We start from the raw sequence: 18,600 nt of genomic DNA on the forward strand, positions 1-18,600 counted from the left end.
TGTGTGTGTATGCCACTTATATAACTTAATTCAACAAGACTTTAGTGTGTTTTTAACTGCTGCGGATTGAACCTAAGACCTCAGACATACTAGGCAAGTGTTCTATTGCTGAGCTATAGACCTCGCCCTTATTTAATGATGATTTGTACAAGTAATCTTAGTCCAAGTTGAAGATAAAGAGACAGACCTTTGAAGTCACATTGACTTATAAGCTGTGTGAAAGTTACTTAACGTTTCTTTGGCCTTAGTTTCTCAAAAATGTAGGTTCCAATAATATTAACCTCATGGGTTATTATAAGCTACTACATCAGAAGCCCTTAGGGAAATATCTTTGTAGTACATTCTAGACAGTTGAAAAATGGTAGTTACTACTATTAAGAAGAGTACTAGGGTGGTCTCTAGTAGTTAAAGACACAAGCTTGTGATTAAGATTTTTGCTTAAGGACTGGAGATCTTGCTCGGTGGTTAAGAGCACTGGCTGCTGCTCTTCCAAAAGATGGTTCCAAAGATTCAATTCCCAGCATCACAGCTCACAACTGTCTGTAACTCTATTTGTAGGGGATACAATATCCTCACACAGACACACATTCAGGGAAAACACCAGTACTCACAAACTAAAACTAAAATGTTAAAAAAAAATTCAAAAAATATTTCTTTGACAGAAGTTTGATTATTAAGAATAATCTTTTTTTTTTCTTGATTAACTTTTTCCTATTTTTGAAAAAACTCAAATTTGTATCTTATTTCCTGGAACTGGAGTTATAGGTGGTTGTGACTGGCCTGACAGCAATGCTTGGAATCAAACTCAGGTCCTCTGGAAGAGGAGCATGTGCGGCTGCTGAGACATCTCTTTAGTCCACATGGTCTTTTAATGGGATTCAAGGAAAGCTTGTTAGAAATGGCTAAAGACATAAACCATTTGTTTTTTAATTTGGAACTTTTTTTTTCAAGGTTGAAGATGACAAATGCCAGAATTCTGAATTTGATAGAAACATGGAGGTCAGTCAATTCTGCTTTGGCTGTTTGGGCTTGAACACCAAGTAACTGGGGGTGGGACAGGTCAGGCACAGTGTAAATTTGAAATGCATGGTGTGGTGAAAAGGAAACTGTTTTGTTCTGTAGGCTATTGCCAGTGCTTTTTGGGAGTCAGAGCCAGATAATTGGAATTTTAATCCGAGTCTTAATTCCATACAGATTTTAGCCAATAATTACGTTATAACTCAACAACAGAGTTAAAGGAAATAACCTGGTAATGTTTTTATGCATTTTATATCTAAGGGTGCAAGTTGTTTCGTATTCCCTGGTGTTCTTGCTGACACTGTCTACACAGTCAGAGTAAGAGTCAAAACAAACAAGTTGTGCTTTGATGACAACGACCTGTGGAGTGATTGGAGCGAAGTGCAGAGTATAGGTAAGAGAGTCCGATGTCATTATGGTGTAAAGCACTGATGGCTGAAAACAAAGTTGAAACATGAAATAGATTTGGAAAGGGGCTGCCATTCTTTTTTTTGATGCCAGAGAGCATTTAAAATAAACATTTCTTTTCCATTTAATTGCTGTCAAATCAGCTAGGGTTAATAGACAACATACAGTTCGACAGGATGTTATCCTCAACTCTGCTCCAGCCCCATCTTTATCAGCAAGGCAAGCAACAACATAGAAAGCAGGCATCATCCAATTTCTGAGTTGACTCATGCCAAAGGACTGTCCTGTATGCCAGTTAATGGACTCAGGAGAGTAACAGTAAGCTTTACTCACTGTTACTTAATAGAGATACTGTTTATTTAATAGAGATACACCTGGATGTAGTTTTGAAAATGAAGGTGGTGACTGTGCTGAGCAAGCCATACTCAAAGGGATGGGAGCGACTTGTTTGAGTTGTGGAGTGGGGTGCCAGAGAAAATGCATGTGTAATATTGGATAGCAGTGCTGCTGCAGCTCACAAGTTAAGATGATGTTTCAGGGTGAGGTAAAAAGAGATGGCTGATGGTGCCACACACCTGTAATCCCAGCACTCTGGGAGGCAGAGGCAGGCAGATTTCTGAGTTCGAGCCCAGCCTGATCTACAGAGTGAGTTCCAGGACAGCCAGGGCCATACAGAGAAACCCTGTCTCAAAAAACAAATGACAACAGCAAAAATGGTACAAAGGCATCTGACTTTAACTCTGGTTTGTACATACATGAGCATTTGCACTTGCACATGTAAACACAAACACACAAAGTATGTGGCCTTCCTTCCTTCCTTCCTTCCTTTCTTTCTTTCTTTCTTTCTTTCTTTCTTTCTTTCTTTCTTTCTTTCTTTCTTTCTTTCTTTCTTTCTTTCTTTCTTTCTTTCTTTCTTTCTTTCTTTCTTTCTTTCTTTCTTTCTTTCTTTCTGGTTTTTGAGACAGGGTTTCTCTCTATAGCTGTGTCTTCCCTGGAACTCACTCTGTAGACCAGGCTGGCCTCGCGCTCAGAAATCTGCCTGCCTCTGCCTCCCAAGTGCTGGGATTAAAGGCGTGTGCCACCACCATCCGGCTGGCAGCTCCTTTCTTAATCTATGTGTGGAGCATCACATTGTAGGGGACATAATGGCTGACTGGAATCTGTCTTGAAAGGTACATGAAGTTACCTTGAGAATACTTAAAAGCTCACCAACACATTTGGTAGGAATGGTGGCTAATACACGTAGTTCCAATACTCAAAAGATTGAGCCAAGAAAATTGGTATAAGTTTTGAGCCCAGCCATGACTGCATGGTGGGTCAGCCTGGGCTACTATATAAGACTCTGTCTCAAGAAAAGAAAATACCAAAAAACAAACAAGTGAACCAAAGTTTAATAGCTTATAATAGCATACACTTACTATCTCCTAGTTTCTCCAGGTAAGGAAAATAGCATGGTTTAGGTAGACACCTCCCAAGGTTGCATCAGGGGTGTAAGTAACCTCATCTAAGACAAAAGCTTGACAGAATCTAGAGAGTCCACTTCTAGGTGTACTTAAGGGGGGAAAAGAAGAAGAGATTACATAGAGAAACACTAGGGAGGGAGGTCAGATGAAGATATTGGAGTAAGGTAGTCACAACCAAGAAATCCCAAAGATGGTAGGAGTGGCCAGAAGCTGGAAAAGGGTGAGAGATTATTTTCTAGAGCCTTCAGAGAGAGCATGGCCTTCCTTGCCAGTATCTTGATTTTGAACTTCTCACCTCCAGAGTTGTGAGAGGAAACTATTTTTCAAGTATCTATAATCTGCTGTAGTAGGAAACTAATACAAATGTATTTTGTAGTTCCTTGTCCCCTTAGGCTGCTCCACAGGGCTCCATTCTGAGATAGAAATCTGCTTCCTCAATTGAGTAATCCTAGCCAGAAAGGGTATGCAGCCTTGTGAAAACCATAGTCTATCATTACATATCTTGGAAATAAGAGACCAACACTGGTGGTGTTATTTAGAACTGAGTCAATTAGTAGAGCGCATGTCAAGAGGGGAATTATATAAGAGTGTGATCATTAGGTGGCAGGAGTCATTTGTGGTCATTTTAGAAGCTCCATAAAACAAGGACATTATTCCCTGATGATGCTTTTGGGATACTCATGCCCTTGTGGGAAATGTGAATGTAGAAATGGAGAAATAACTTCCCATATATTATCTGTAGAAAGCTGAAATTTGTAATTAGACAGGTCTATATTTTAAGCTTGCCAGAGCCTTATCTCCTGAATCTAGCTGAGATAATATTATATAACAGATAGAATACCTCAGAGATAAGCATGTCAGAGGACCTTGTCAGGATTTACTTAAGCAATAGTGGGCAGTAAGAGAGTACTATAATACATCTTTAGGTAAAGAGTAAGAAAGGACAGCCACTGTGAATAGACATAAAATCTTTAATACAGTCAAAAACAAATTAAGATATCCTGGTTGCAAACAATCCTTAAGGTGTTCACTCATCTAGAAAGCTCAGGCGCCAGAGCAGGAGAATTTTTCAAACTATTATAGGATAAAGTAAGAGTTTGGTGGAAAATGGTTTGAGGCATAGGAAAGAATTATCTGTGATCTCACTAGTAAGTAGAACTGTTGCCTGATTCATCACGTGCACAAAAGTGGTTTTAATTCTCACGTCTCCATGCTTGCTTCCTATTCTATAGGAAAGGAGCAAAACTCCACCTTCTACACCACCATGTTACTCATCATTCCAGTCTTTGTTGCAGTGGCAATCGTAATCCTCCTTTTTTACCTGAAAAGGTAAGCCACTCCGCCCAGTCAGATGTCACAGTTCCTGCTATGCTTTCATCGGTGCTATGCCTGTCATGCTTCATGCCTGCTACTCTTCATTCGTATTGTGTGGTTGCCTCAATTTTTTTTTTTTGCACAATTATCATCATATGTGACTTTTGCTGAAATTGACAGGAAAAGCATCGGTGTGCTCCTTTTGCAGTAAAGGAAGCATCAAATGAGTTTCCCACTGCACTGCGTGGACATGGCTCCTTGTTTAACATTTCTAAGAATAGACCTTGTGTTTTGTTCATTGACTCTTTCCAGTATCTCGTTTATCAGCACCTTGCTTATCAGCAGTTAGTTGGTAACTCTTGAAGTGAGCTTTTAGAAATAGGGCTTTAGGCACTTAGCAAGACATCCCATCCCATTGGGTAAAGGCACTTACAAAATAATCTTGGTGATGTAAGTTTCATCCCTGGAACCCATGTAAATGTTTTAGGAAATAACCATTTCCACAACCTTGTCATCTGACCTCTCTTATGTACACAATGGCATGTTCACCCACATGTGTGCCCTGTCCCTCAAACTTCAAACACATTTTAAAAAACAAAAAGAAGTTGTGTCTGGGAGTGAAACTCAGCGGTAGGATATATAGCATATTTGAATCTCTGGCTCAATGTCCAGCACCAACAAAGAAAAAGAAAATAAGAAATGAAATCTATTGCTGTTGAAATGACTTTAGTGGTAATGCATAACAGGCTGCTAGTCTCTGCCACAGGAATGAGAATTCTGCTAGATTATCACTAATGCATACTACTTATTCTTAAGAGTGCTTTTATTGAAGAGCAGGGTGGTGCACACCTGTAATCTGAACAATTGGGAGGTGGGGTCAAGGAGAAGCAAGCGTTTAACTATGCTCAGCTAAAGGCCTGCCTCAGCTCTGTGAGGCTGGGTGCCAAAAAAGAGAGAGGATGTTTTACTTCTCTTTACCACTATAGAGATGGTTATTGTTCTTGCCGTAGTAAACACTAAAGATCGGAAAGAAACAATTGATCTGGACCCAGAACCAATGTTTTAGCTTTATTTCAACATTATCTGTTATATATCTATTTATATGCTTGCGACTGTTCAAAGTACCAGTCTTATGACAGTGAATGGAACACGATCCCCATCTGTATGTTTAGAAGGGATAGAACACATACATAGCTGGCAGTCAGGTTGGCAGGAAGTAGAGGTGGGCAGTGATAGAAGACTCATTTCACAGGCCAGGGAAGTCCTTTCCAAGAACATGATCATTTGAAGAGAGATTGACAAACTAAAGGCACAGGCCATTCAGATATTTGTCCAGACCAAGGAAAAAGGAAGCACAAAGGCCTGGGTGCTGATGTGAGCTTATCATGTGTAGCTGGAAGAGACAGGGTAAAGGAGAGTAGCCAGAGTAGAGGCTGGAGAAGCTGGCAGATAGGACTGGGTAGCACATGACAAGGAACTGAGGTTTTTATTCTAGGCTTGATAGGAGACCTTGGAATGGTCACATAAAGCAGAAGATTTGTGTGGTGTAGTATACCGTTATGTATAGGATCATGTCACTTTTAAAGACTTGGTTTGCACAAGAATAGAAGCAAGTGTGCTAGTTAGAGGGCATCAATGTCTGGCAGGAAGGATGAAAGCAGTCTGTTTGTATTTTGGTTGTACTGTTTTGAGACAGGGTCTTGCTATGTTGCCTTGGGTGGCCTGGGATGCTTTATGTAGATCAGCCTGGCCTTGAGCTCACAGAGATCCATTTGCCTCTACCTCCTAAGTGCTGGGATTAAAGGCATTCAATACTAGACCCATTGAAGCAATATGTACTACAAGGTTAGCCATGGACAAAGGAAGAAATGGTTAGATAAATGTGGAATATATTTTGAAAGCTCAAATTAACAAAACTTGCTGATGGAAGTATGATGGAAATAGACGATCCCAGTGTTTGGGTCTTGAACAGCTGAGAGTCAGTAACATTTCCTGAGATGAAAGGAATTGCCTTTGAGAGAAAGGGGAGGAGTTCAGTTGTTAACCCATTCTAAGAGATACCTAGTACGTATCTAAATAGATGTATACAGTAGACAACTGTATGTACTGGAATTTAAGGAAGATCTCTACGGGAGAGATAACATGTACAGTCATGTCTTTGGGCATTAAAGTGACTAAGGCAAACACTTAGGTGGAAATACAGTAGGAATGAAGAGTGGGGTACACCTGGAGACACGCCGTGAGAGGAGAGACAAGCCCACAGCAGAGCTTGAGAGCTGGAGAGGAAAGGGCTGAGGAGACAGCTAGGCAGCACCTCATTGTCTGCCATGTGCATCGCCAGGATTGAAGAAAACATGGGAGAGAAGTTAAGTAAGGAAAAAGTTATTAACAGATTCTGGCTCTGTGAAGTAGTGCTTGCCTGTAAGCCTAGCACTTGGCAGGTAGAGGCAAAATAGTTCAAGGTCAGCCTTAGCTGCATATATCAAGTTTGTGGACATTTCGAGCCACATGAGATGCTGTTTAAACACAAAACAAAGAAATCAACCCACCCCCCTGCCGCCACCAAAAAACAACAACAAAAAACCTCGAGATTTTGTTTTTGGCAGTGCTGAGCATTGAACCTAAGCCTTTGTGCATGTTATAGGCAAACACCATCACCACAAAGCCATGTCCCTGAGCTATTTCCTGCTTTATAAGACAAGATCTAAGTTATTTAGGCTTTGAACTTGCAACCCTCCTGCCTCAAGCTCCTAAGTCGTCAAGATTAGTCTATGCCTCTAGACTCTGCTACATATTTTTTTTTATTCTCTAAATTATAAAAAAGCAAACTTCTTGTCTGCTAAGATTATCACCATTATTTTATTTTATTTCATTTCATTTTATTTTAGAGACAGAGTCTCATTATGTAGCCATGACTGGTCTGGAGCTCACTACAAGGCCTGACAAGCAGTGAATTTACAGCGATCCACCTACCTCTGCCCCCTGATTGCTGGGATTAAAGATGTTTATCACCATGCCTGGCCTCCATTAGTTTTTAAGTGCTACAAGTAATTTGTTTAAGTTGGTGTTTCATTTCCATCCAGACTTGGTGCTCTTATGACACTGATTTCCCATGCCATTTAAAGACATTTTTATGATTCCTTCATTATGAAAGGTAACTTACTAAAAGAGACTTGAGTATTGTGACATATTTTTTTTTCTAAGGCAGGGTTTCTCTGTGTAACAGTTCTGGCAGTCCTGTAACTTGCTCTGTAGACCAGCTAGCCCCAAACTCACCAGAATCTGCCTGCCTTGTTGAGTGCTGGGATCAAAGTTGTGTACCTCCCCTCGCAGTGAATACTGTGACTTTTGCATGCCTATTTTAAATATAACTGTATGTGAGAGACTTCAATGCACCAGAAGGTTAGATCTAAAAAGTATCTCTGTGTTTTTTTTTAAAGGCTTAAGATCATTATATTTCCTCCAATTCCCGATCCTGGCAAGATTTTTAAAGAAATGTTTGGAGACCAGAATGACGATACCCTGGTAAGCACTGCCTTCAAGGGGGATTGAAATAGGGTATGAAATTTTGAAAACTGATGGTAAAATACACATAACAAGAAATTTACTATTTCAATCATTTTAAATAGATAGTTCAGTAGCCTTCGATGCATTTCCCATGTTTTACAGCCACTATCAGTATCTCTTTTTAGAACTTATCATCCTTATTAGAAATTGTACCTCAGCAAACACAAACGTCCTGTTCTCCCATCCTGTCACCCTGGCAGCCACTACTCTGTACTGTGTTCTGTGTGTTTGTCTACTCTAGGTTATATCATACATATGGAATTACACAACATTTGCTTTTTGAGTTTGGCTTCTTTGATTTAGCATACTGTCTTCAAGGTTTATCATATTGCAGCATGAATCAGAATTCTTCAAATAGGATATTGTGTGTATATTATATGTTGTGGAGAAATTATACATGTTGAAGCCAGAGGAGAGTGTTGAGGGGATACTCTCTTCCTTATTCCTTTGCAATAAGGGTCCTCACTGAACCTGCAGTGGGGCTGGTAGGTAACAAGTGATCCCTATGTCCCTGCCCTCCCCAGCACTGGGGTTACATGCACCAGCAGTCATGCACAGTTTTTTAAATGGATGCTGATATTTCCAACCAAGATCCTCATGTTTACACAGAAAAATGGTCAAATCTAATGAGTCACCTCCTCAGGCCAAATTAGTTATTTTAGGCTACACTTGATTTAAAAGATGAAAGAGTTGATTTTAAAATGTTGGATGTCTGGCCAAACATACCAACTAAGAAATTCTCAGAACACCCTGTCTGTCTCAGGTCAATGGACTCTATCATCTTTCTGAGGAATGAGATATTTTATCTAAACACACAGGAGGAAGAGCCTCCTCCGGGAAACTAACCTAAGAGATAAGCCTTCAACTTTTAAAATTAGAAGAGGTAAATATAGATGGGATTAACAGCTAAGATGCACTGTGTTCATACAATTGCATTAGAAAGCTGGACTCTAAGCACATACAGAGAGAACATACCCACTCCAACTGTTGGTTTCCTGCATACTCTCATTCTAGATCCTAAAGTCTTAAGGCATAGGAGCATAATAGCTTGAGGTTTCTGTGATAAATGCATTCACTCTAATGAGATAATGAAGAACATGTATGAAATAAATATTAATAGCACTGTAGATAGCTGAAGTTAGTAATAACAGGCATAGGTCACTTCATTTAGAGAAGTGCTGTAGTGTACTAGATAATAGCCTGTGTTCTGGAGTCACAATGTCTGGATTCAGATATCTACTGTGTTATTCACTGCCTTTTTGACCTTAGATCACTTGCTTAGCCTTTCTGTAACTTGGTTTTCCCATTTATAAAATGGTAGGAGGAGTAGCACCTGTCTCATGCTGTTGTCTTGTGGATTAAAATACAGAGCATAATAACATTTAAAACTAGTTAGCATGCCTCACACTTTAGACATGCTTCATGCATGTTACCAATGAGTAGTACTTTTGGCAATAATATGCATTTATTGTTGACTCTCATACTAATGAGTGACTCATATTTGGCAGTGATGCTATTCAGCTAGAGATAGGAAATGGAGAGACTGCCAGACTATCAGAAAATGGTTCTTATAGGGTACTTTAATTTAAAGCCAGATCACTTTTGTAGAGAGTGGTAATGCCCAGGCCAGGGTGCTACTGGGAAGGTAGGTCAAGCATCCTATAAGAAAGACTGTATAATGTAGGTAAACTTAGCGTGGCAACTAGTGGTCCTTCAACTCTAGTTGAGCCATAGTCAACTGGAATTCTTGCAAAAAGTACAGGTTCCTGGGCACTGTCTCCAGAAACGCTGTCAAGTCAGGGAGTGAAACTTATAAATCTGCATATTTAACAAGAGGCTATAGGTGATTTGTGTCTTAATAAAACTACCTATGTACCATAGTGTTCTTTATTTCAACAGCTACTCTAAGAGATGCTGGAAGCAGTTATTGACCATCTAGTGTATATCAGGAAGGGCAGTGAATGCTTTGCTCATGTACCTTACTGAGGTCTCATAACAACCCTATAGTATAGGTGCTTGTGGTGGTTAGTGCTGTTGGCCTGATGGAATCTAGAATCACCTGGAAGACAGGCCTGTGGGTGTGCTTGCAGGGGGTTATCTCAGTTATATTAATTGATACAAAAAGGCCCATTTTGGTTGTGGTTGAGACCATTTCCTGGGCAGTGGATCCTGGACTATATAGGGTACAAAAAACAAGGTGAACATTAGTAGGCATTCATCTCTGTTTTCATTTGTTTGTTTGTTTCTTTGTTTGTTTGTTTGTGGATGTGAGATGATCATCTGCCTCAAGCTCCTGTTGCCTTTTCTCAGCTATGATGGATTGTACCATAAGCTCTGTGCTAAAATAAACCCTTTCTGCTTTAAGTTGCTTTTGTCCCAAGTATTTTGTCACAGCAGCGAGAAAACAATTAAGAGTGCTGCTAGTATCATCTTCCAGATGAGGAACTAGAGACTCAGTAAGGCCTAGAAACTTGGCCTCAGTCACACAGCTAGTTGAGGGTTGAGATTCTAGAACTCCCTTGCCTTTGTTCCTGTGCTTCATTACTTCCTGTATGATAGAATGCTTGCCCTCAAGTTCCTCACTGTCTTCTACAGTAGATGGTTATGATAGAGGAGTTACAAGAAGATTTGGGATCATATTATGAATAGCATGCAGAGAGAAGGTATCAGATATGAGTAATAACATTCTCCTGCTACAGGGATGGATTAGAGAGTGGGGGTGCATGCATGGCATCAAACTAGCCTGGTTTGCAACAGTAGATATTTCTGTTTGGCCAGAGTTACTTACTTAAAATCTTTCCATTTGGAATAGTAGCAGGGCACTATTCCATGCACTCTCCTATTCACCCCCACTCTTTCATTTCTAGTACTGCTATGCTGAAACACATTGGCCTCAATGCCAGGCCATGGTCAATATCTGAGTTTGCTTTTCTTCTCAGTGGGATGGAGACTAGCTAAAATACCACAGTCCAAATGTCCAGTGTCTGTGGGGAAGCACCAAATTCACATCATATACCAACCAAAGCATTGATAAGTTATGTGGTGATTGGAATGAAAATGGTCCCATAGGCTTATATGTTTGAATACTCAGTCCTCAGATGGTGGAACTGTTTGGGAAGGATTATGAGGTGTGGCCTTGTTGGAAAAGATTTGTCACTGAGGTTTCCTAAGCCCACTCCAGGACCAGTTAACTCTGCCCCATGCTTGTGGATAAGATATGAGCTCTCAGATATTGCTGCACCGTCATGCCTGCCTCCCTGTCTGATACTGTGCTCCCCAACATGATGGCCAATGACTAACCATTTGGAACTGTAAGGTTCCTTTAAACTTGTCCTTCTATTAGGTGTTTTGTCATGGTTCCTCTTTACAATATTTGAAAAGTAAATAGGACAAGGTATAAACTCCCAGCCTAATGCAATTGTAAAAAGAAATAATACCTAGTTCTTAACAAGTAAATAAGAAAAGGATACTTGTCATGATATACTGGTGGCCCTATATACAGATTGAGTGTTCCTCCTCTGAAATGCTTGAGAACAGTTTTTTGGTTGTTTGGGTTTTTTGTGTTTTTGTTTGTTTGTTTGTTTGTTTGTTTGTTTTTAGATTTTGGAATAATACATAGACTGATCAGACTGGATCTGAAAATCAGAAATCCAAACTTCAAAACTTCTTTATTTTAAAGACAGGGTCTCACTATGTAGCCCTGACAAGCCTGGAACTTACTAGATAGATCAGGCTGGCCTTGAAGTCACAGAGATCTAGCTGCCCTGACTCCCAAGTGGTATTTAACACTGTACCCACCAAAATCCAGAACTTTTGAAATGTCAGATTTTGGCACATTTCAGAATTTGGATTGTCTTGGATCAGGGGTATTTAATCTGTATTTTCTTTCTTGACAACAATTGGGTAAAGTATAATAAGCACCTTTGCTTATGTAAATTATGCTATTGGAGGTACATGATCTAGGAGTAACCGAATCATGGTGCAAGAATGATTCAATGCACCGGTTAGTTCTCACATGAAAATCTAGCAACCAATGAGCTACCATCAATTAAGAATTGATTTTATTTTCCAGAACAAAAATATGCTATGAGCAAAATAGTATGAAAATTGGTAGATATATCAAGTGAAATCAACATATAAATAATGACTTATTAAAATCACAGATGAGAACCAAAATTAATGAAATAACAGAATTTCCCACAAGCAGATGAAATATTTGAATCTCATAAATGGCTGCCTAAGTGTCAGAAAAGTTTGATAAGAGATGTAAAGTGTGAAAAGGGGTATGTATCATGTCTAAGGATAGTGAAAACGTAACAGCTTTCATCTGGAAGGACAATTTACTTATAAAATAAGACAGCTGCAGTCAGACTTTCTATCCATAGCACTTGGATAGGTAATAACATCTCAAATTGATTTTTTAAAATTAGTTTCAAAGAACAGTATCTCATCAAAAAAAAAAAACACTTTTACAAGTACAAAACATTATAAATATGTAGCAAATCACAATCCCAAGTTTGAGGAAACTGTATTATATACATATAGAACAATGAGTAGAAAGAACTGGGTCAGAGGGATTATGGGTAGCTGATCCTCTCTGTCTATCTCTGAAATTTCCAAATTGCCTATAATCAGCATTATTACCTTTACAATGAAAGAAACCACGTAGAAATCATTAGCGAGGAGGAAGGCTATTTTAGTCCTCCAGGTCTAGGAGATAATAGAGACTTAGATGTACGGGCAGCAGAGAAAACTGCTAATAAGATCCATTATTAAAGGAACGCACCTTGACTTGGTGACTCTGCATGGGTGATGAAAGGTGGGGAGAAAAGAAAATAACTGTAAGTTTCCAGTTCTGAGTGGTAGAGTGAATGATGGCAACAAAGATGACAAAATCAGATCAATTATATTTCTCAGAGACAGGAAAATTGCAGGAGATTTTTCAATTTGCTATCTAGCGGATAATATGTTGTTTTTTTGTCCCAATGAGTCAGATAATTCTATAATTTCGTGAGCTGGGTATACTGAAAAGATGGACCATTGAAAGCATGAGATATTTTTGTCCATAGTGGCTTTAGATCATTAAACAAAATCAGTTCATTCAAACTAAAAGTATAATAAAATAATGTCACACATGGGAAAGGGTAAGGGAACAATTTTCTGTCTGCTTTTAAGCAAATGAGTAATCTGCTTTTGTAAAAAAAAAAAAAAAAAAAAAAAAAAAAAAGCACATTCTCTGTGTTGGGGGATGCTGTGTAGTCAGACAGCTTTGGGAAGTCAGTTCTCTCAATTCAGCATTATGTGGGTCCTGGGCATTGAAGTCAGGTTTCTGGGTTTGAGCAATAAACAAGAGCCACCACCCCCTGAGCCCATTTTACAAACTCCATAATCTGCTTCCTTTCCACAGAAGTAGTCCTCGCAAATGATGTACATGCTATAAAAAGGCAGCTTTTTCCTTCTAGAATCATTTAGTCACAGAATATGCATGCCCTTAGATGCTGTCTGATGAGATACATGTCGAATTACAAATTTGCAAAATCCTAGATTTTTTCTCCTAACATCATCTTTAGAGATGGGGACTTTGGGAACCACCAAGAAGTCTCTAAAGGTAGAGAAGTCGCTATAAAACCTGGACTAGAGACAAGGAGCCCAAAGATCTCAACTTTTAATCCAGAGAAAGAAGTCATGATTTTTAAATACCCATTACTTCCATACCAATGACATTGCTTTAAAAATGTCTTTAGATATGAGAAGAAATCAATGCTAGCCAGGCAGTGGTGGCACACGCCTGTAATCCCAGCACTTGGGAGGCAGAGGCTGGTGGATTTCTGAGTTCAAGGACAGCCTGGTCTACAGAGTGAGTTCCAGGACAGCCAGGGCTATACAGAGAAACCCTGTCTCAAAAAAAGAAAAGAAAAGAAAAGAAAAACAAAAACAAAAACAAAAAAAAAAAAGAAGAAGAAATCAATGCTCAGGGCAGTTTTCCTTAAGGTTTCTAATGTTTTCATGCTGTTGTGTTCATCTCTGTAGTAACAGTTTGGCCAACAGCGAGCCTTCCTGTTGCTTTGCTGTTTGCCTTTTCCATGTGACTGATTGGGCTGCTGGCCACATTCAGGGTGGGGGAGGGGATTGCAGAAGGAATTGCTACCCTTCTATAGCTCTGTTCCTTGCATCCATTAAGAAAGAAAAGCACACTCTTATTTCCACATTTTTTTCTGGGGGGCAGGCAACTGTGCTGTGCCACTTTTACATGCTCAGTCCAAAACTAGCTTTTAAACTTCTAAATATTTAAATTTTTTTTACTTCAGTATATATCTTTGAAAACAAAAACCAACCAGTCAACCAAAGGATGCTTTCCTCTGTAGCTGTGAGAGCATCACCCATCACCGTGCTTTAAAGGTTATGAGTTTATAATATCAGTTAAGGCTCAGGCCCTGCTCAGATTTTTTTCAGGTGTCTCAGTTGTCTAGAGGTAGATGCCATCCAATTATCCCAGCGTTAGCGGACTAATTGGAGCACTGTTTTTAAGATGATGCCAGCATATTGATTGTCTCCTATTACCTGCATTCTCCCCTGAACCCCGCTGCCACCTGTGGCACTTGGTGATACTTTGTTGGGTTTTGTGCTGGCACCCTGTCAAACTTTCAGCTTTGACTCCAGCGATCCCATTGCTTTCCTTGGTTTTAGGTGTCCTTAAAGTGCAGTTTCCTGTGAAGCATTACTTTTTGGTTGTCATCTGGGCCCTTTGACTGTTCTGAAATTTAATTTCTGCTAAAAGGGCAGAATGCATGCTTAATTCTTTTCCCTTTATTGGTCTCTAAAAGAGGAGTTGGGTTAATAGCCACAACAAATAGTTTCAAATTAGTCTCTTTCATTCCACATTCAACAGTTCTCTTAGATGTGGGGATCTCCAGTTTGTCGTGTTCAGCCTTTTGTTTTTTCAATGTTGCTCAGAAGAGAACTGGGGTATGAAATAGGTTCTTCTGTGTCCAAAAGACTGCTGCTTTTTACATGGTGCTGAGCTATACAAACCTTACTGTACTTAGTAAGTAAGTAGACTCTGAGAAATACTATAATCAAACTTGAAAATAATGTTAAACTAAGACTGGATATTCTCTAATACTCTTGAATGTATTGGTTTACAATCTAAAAACCTCTGATGCTTTACTCTCTGGCCACTATTTTGTTGTTGATGAACCATTTCTTTTATCTTAAATGACAGATTAAAGATTGAATTGTAGATTGGTAATTTTATGGATTTTAAAACTGGGCTGGCGTAAAATTCATAAAATTGGATCGTAGGTGAGAGCCTGTGTTACTTCTTTCTCTCTTATGTGGGCATATTTCATGCAGTGCCTAGAAAAATGCTATGGTGCTCATAAGGGGGCGGGGGGGAGGGAAGGAGGGAACACGAACATAATTTGTGATGGTTAGCTCATGTATTCTGTATTACAGCTGACCCACACATACACATCCTCTCTTATTCCTTCTCATCTCCGTCAACTCTAATCCCTCCTTTCCCTACCATTCCCTTTCCTGGATTCTTGAGTTTTGGGTTTGTTTTGTGACCCATTTGATTTAACCAGGGCTATGTCTGTACCACCCCATTGAGAATATTCATTGGAACATGAGAGGGAAGCTTCTATAGCACTCCTCTAAATGTCTTTGGTGTTAATTTCCCCTCCATGGATTCCTTCCTCTAGCCTCTTCTCCCATCTCCTATCGACTTTAACCCTTCCTGTTCCGTTGTTAACTTTAAACCATTTATACCAATGCATTTTGTCTCCTTTCCCTTTCCCATCCTTTCCTGTGGGATTTTATTAATTTCCTGACCTTTATTGGTATTCCAAATAAACCAAACATATCTGAAGATTCAAAGCTAACATCACAGATGAGAGAAAACGTACGAATGTTTATTCTTGTGGCTCTGGGTAACCAAGGCTCAGGAATCATTGCAGAGGACAGGGGAGAGAGATTGTAAGAGCCAGAGATGATGGGTGATCAAAAGGAAGCTGTTTGAGATACAGCAGGGCTGTTGCTCATATGAACTCACAGCGATTGTGATAGCGTAAGAAATGTTTAAAAAGCAACCCCCCAAACACACACACACACACACACACACACACACACACACACATACACAGGGGGGGGGGGAGAGGGAGAGGGAAAGAGAGTGGTGGGGGGAGATCCTGCCTTGACTATCTTAAATGTGTTCATACATTTTTCCTCTGGTATAAAATGTTTTTTAAAACATGTGACAATATTTCTGTATTAAAATATTTGAGTTTCCCCCTGGATTTTCCAAATACATTTTTTTTTCTCAGAAAATCCAGTAATCTTATCAGAACCATTCTTTGTGTTGGTCATTCTGAGTTGATTCTCTTTTTCAGGTATAGGTTGAAGACCTCTAATCTAAAAATCTAAAATCTAGAGTGTTGGAATATCTGAAATATTTTCAGGACCAGTATGAAGGCAGAAATGGGAGATTGAACCTCCAGAACTTGGTTTTATGCATAAAATTTTAATAGGCTATATAATATTATCTTCACTTAGGACTTAATATGTGTGAAACATGAAACAAGTATGGGTTAGACTTGGGTCCCAACAACATCTTCATTTGTGTGTGTATATTCACTTTGGAAAGAAATTTCCAAAGTGAAAACACTTTACTCTCAAGCATTTTGTGTATGCGATCTCTAGCAGCGTGTACTGTTTTTTCTTTTGCCTTTCTAGCCTTTCTCTCTTTTGTATCTGTCATGCCCTCCTGGATAATTGTAGAAATCCTCCTCCATTTCACCTTCTACTTCTCTGAACATATTATCTAATGACTTGTTGTGTTTGCTCACCCATGTTCCCTCCAGCTTAGTCTTCATTTGTGAAATACAATTATTTCCCCTTGCCTCTAATTCTTTCCCGAGTTTTCTCGTCTCATTTCTGAATCCCTCTTGTTTTGTATTTGTATACATTCCTTCGTGGGATTTTTAACTCCTCATTCCATGTAAATTTTTATTCATATAATTTTGACATGTTAGGGTTTACTTTTCTTGGGTATATTTTTGGCAACTTGTCATTCTCTGAGCATATTGTTCTGTTGTTATTTTAATTTGAAATTAGTTTCCTAAGCTTTCATTAAGAGGCTTCTTTTGTGTCCTTAGGTTTACTGATTTCATGATTATATACCCTCCCTTTCTATTGCTTTTTCAAAATTGTAATATGAATGACTTCCAGAAGTCTGGCCTCTTCCCTCCCTTTACTTCTCTTTGGTGGTGGAGTCAGTATCAGGACGGGGTCTCACTGTATCACCCTGGTTTCCCTTCAGCTTACAATGATCCTTCTACCTCTGCTTCCCAGGTGCTGGGTTTCCAGGCATGTGCCACTGCCTTTTTTTCTTTTTATACCTTCTTCCTTCATCCCTCATTCCCTCCTCTCCATAGCTACATTTATTTGGATTTTTATCCATTTCTTTCCCTTGCCCTGCCAATCAGAGTATGTTCTCACTAGTCTCTTCTCAGAGCGCAGCTCCATCCTGCAAAGGAGCTGAGGACATTCAGTTTTGACAGCTCATGTCTGGACCATGGCTTTTTTTTTTTTTAGTTAGCAGACCCTTTCCATTTTTGGAATATGTTCAGAAATTAGCTCACTGCTGTTTCAATTCCCACTGACTTCTCAGATCTTTTGGATGCCATTCTTTCTGTATATTCTTCCACAGCTGTTTATCATTTTTGACACATAACTATCATTTGTTTGTCCCCATCAACCCTTATTTGGATTCATGGGGAATCAGTTTTTATCCAGTTTAGCTGTAAAATCTGTTAGCAAATTTTGTCTATCTGTCTGTCTATCCATCCATTCATATATCCATCCATTTTTGCTTTTCTACCTTTTATTTTTTCAGTGATTGTGTTTGGAGAGAGGCAAATACCATACCATGTTGCCACAACTACCTTCTTGCCATCATATCTCTGCAAAATACAAACTATAAGTTAAATCCTGCCAGTTGCCACTTGTGTTTGTATAGCCTTTTATGTAAAACCAGATTTTTTGGATCTCGTGTTCTCTCTCTCTCTCTCTCTCTCTCTCTCTCTCTCTCTCTCTCTCTCTCTCTCTCTCTCTCTCTCTCTCTCTCTCCCTGAGGATGGAAGCTTGAACATGCTATATCTGAACTATTCCCCAAATAGTTTGTAAATTTGTAGATTTGATGTGACAAATTATTATCCAGAGAGCTTGTCTCACTTGAATTAGTTATGGTGCATTCATGCAATGAAATAGTTTTTAGAGGTAAAGAAAATGAGATAGTTCTAATTTGCCAATTTATGAGAATTTAGAACATATGTTGCTAAATGAAACATCCAGAATTACTTATGCAAAACATGAGAATCAAACACTTACATATTCATAAGAAGTATATATTAAAAGTAGTGCATAAAAATGTATAGTTTTTACCAGTAGAGTAGTAAGGTTCAAATATTTGTTTGGACACAGTTTTTCCAATGTGCTGATATGTAATGTTTTTAAAAACCAATGGGTGTTTTGATAGGTGAGGAAATCTTATAAAACAGATTAGGTTGTTTAGTTTGAAAAATTCTTGTTCCTTGTCCTGGCTGTCCTGGAACTCACTCTGTAGACCAGGCTGGACTTGAATTCAGAAATATGCCTGCCTCTGCCTCTGCCTCCTGAGTGCTGGGATTACAGGCATGCACTACCAACTCCCAACCATTCTTTGTCCTTTTATCCCCTGCAATATTTATCTTTTCCTTGGTGGGTGGATGAAACCCAGGGTCTGATCCATGCAAGGCAAGCACTCTACCAACTAAACAATATCTTTAGCCTC

The 18,600-nt window shown here is 39.2% G+C and overlaps 1 protein-coding gene across 2 annotated transcripts in view; it reads left to right on the forward strand.

Moving 5' to 3' along the window:
- The window catches only part of Il13ra1 (interleukin 13 receptor subunit alpha 1), a 58,598-nt gene that overhangs the window by 35,165 nt on the left and 4,833 nt on the right, over positions 1 to 18,600 (forward strand). For both annotated transcript variants that reach the window (XM_052171197.1, XM_052171196.1), the window contains exons 7-10: positions 952 to 999; positions 1,279 to 1,411; positions 4,121 to 4,217; positions 7,643 to 7,727. In XM_052171197.1, the coding sequence (XP_052027157.1) occupies positions 952 to 999; positions 1,279 to 1,411; positions 4,121 to 4,217; positions 7,643 to 7,727 (363 nt within the window). The remainder of the gene's footprint in view (positions 1 to 951; positions 1,000 to 1,278; positions 1,412 to 4,120; positions 4,218 to 7,642; positions 7,728 to 18,600) is intronic.

The sequence above is a fragment of the Apodemus sylvaticus genome, chromosome X (genome assembly GCF_947179515.1).
Source record: "Apodemus sylvaticus chromosome X, mApoSyl1.1, whole genome shotgun sequence".
Lineage (NCBI taxonomy): Eukaryota > Metazoa > Chordata > Mammalia > Rodentia > Muridae > Apodemus > Apodemus sylvaticus.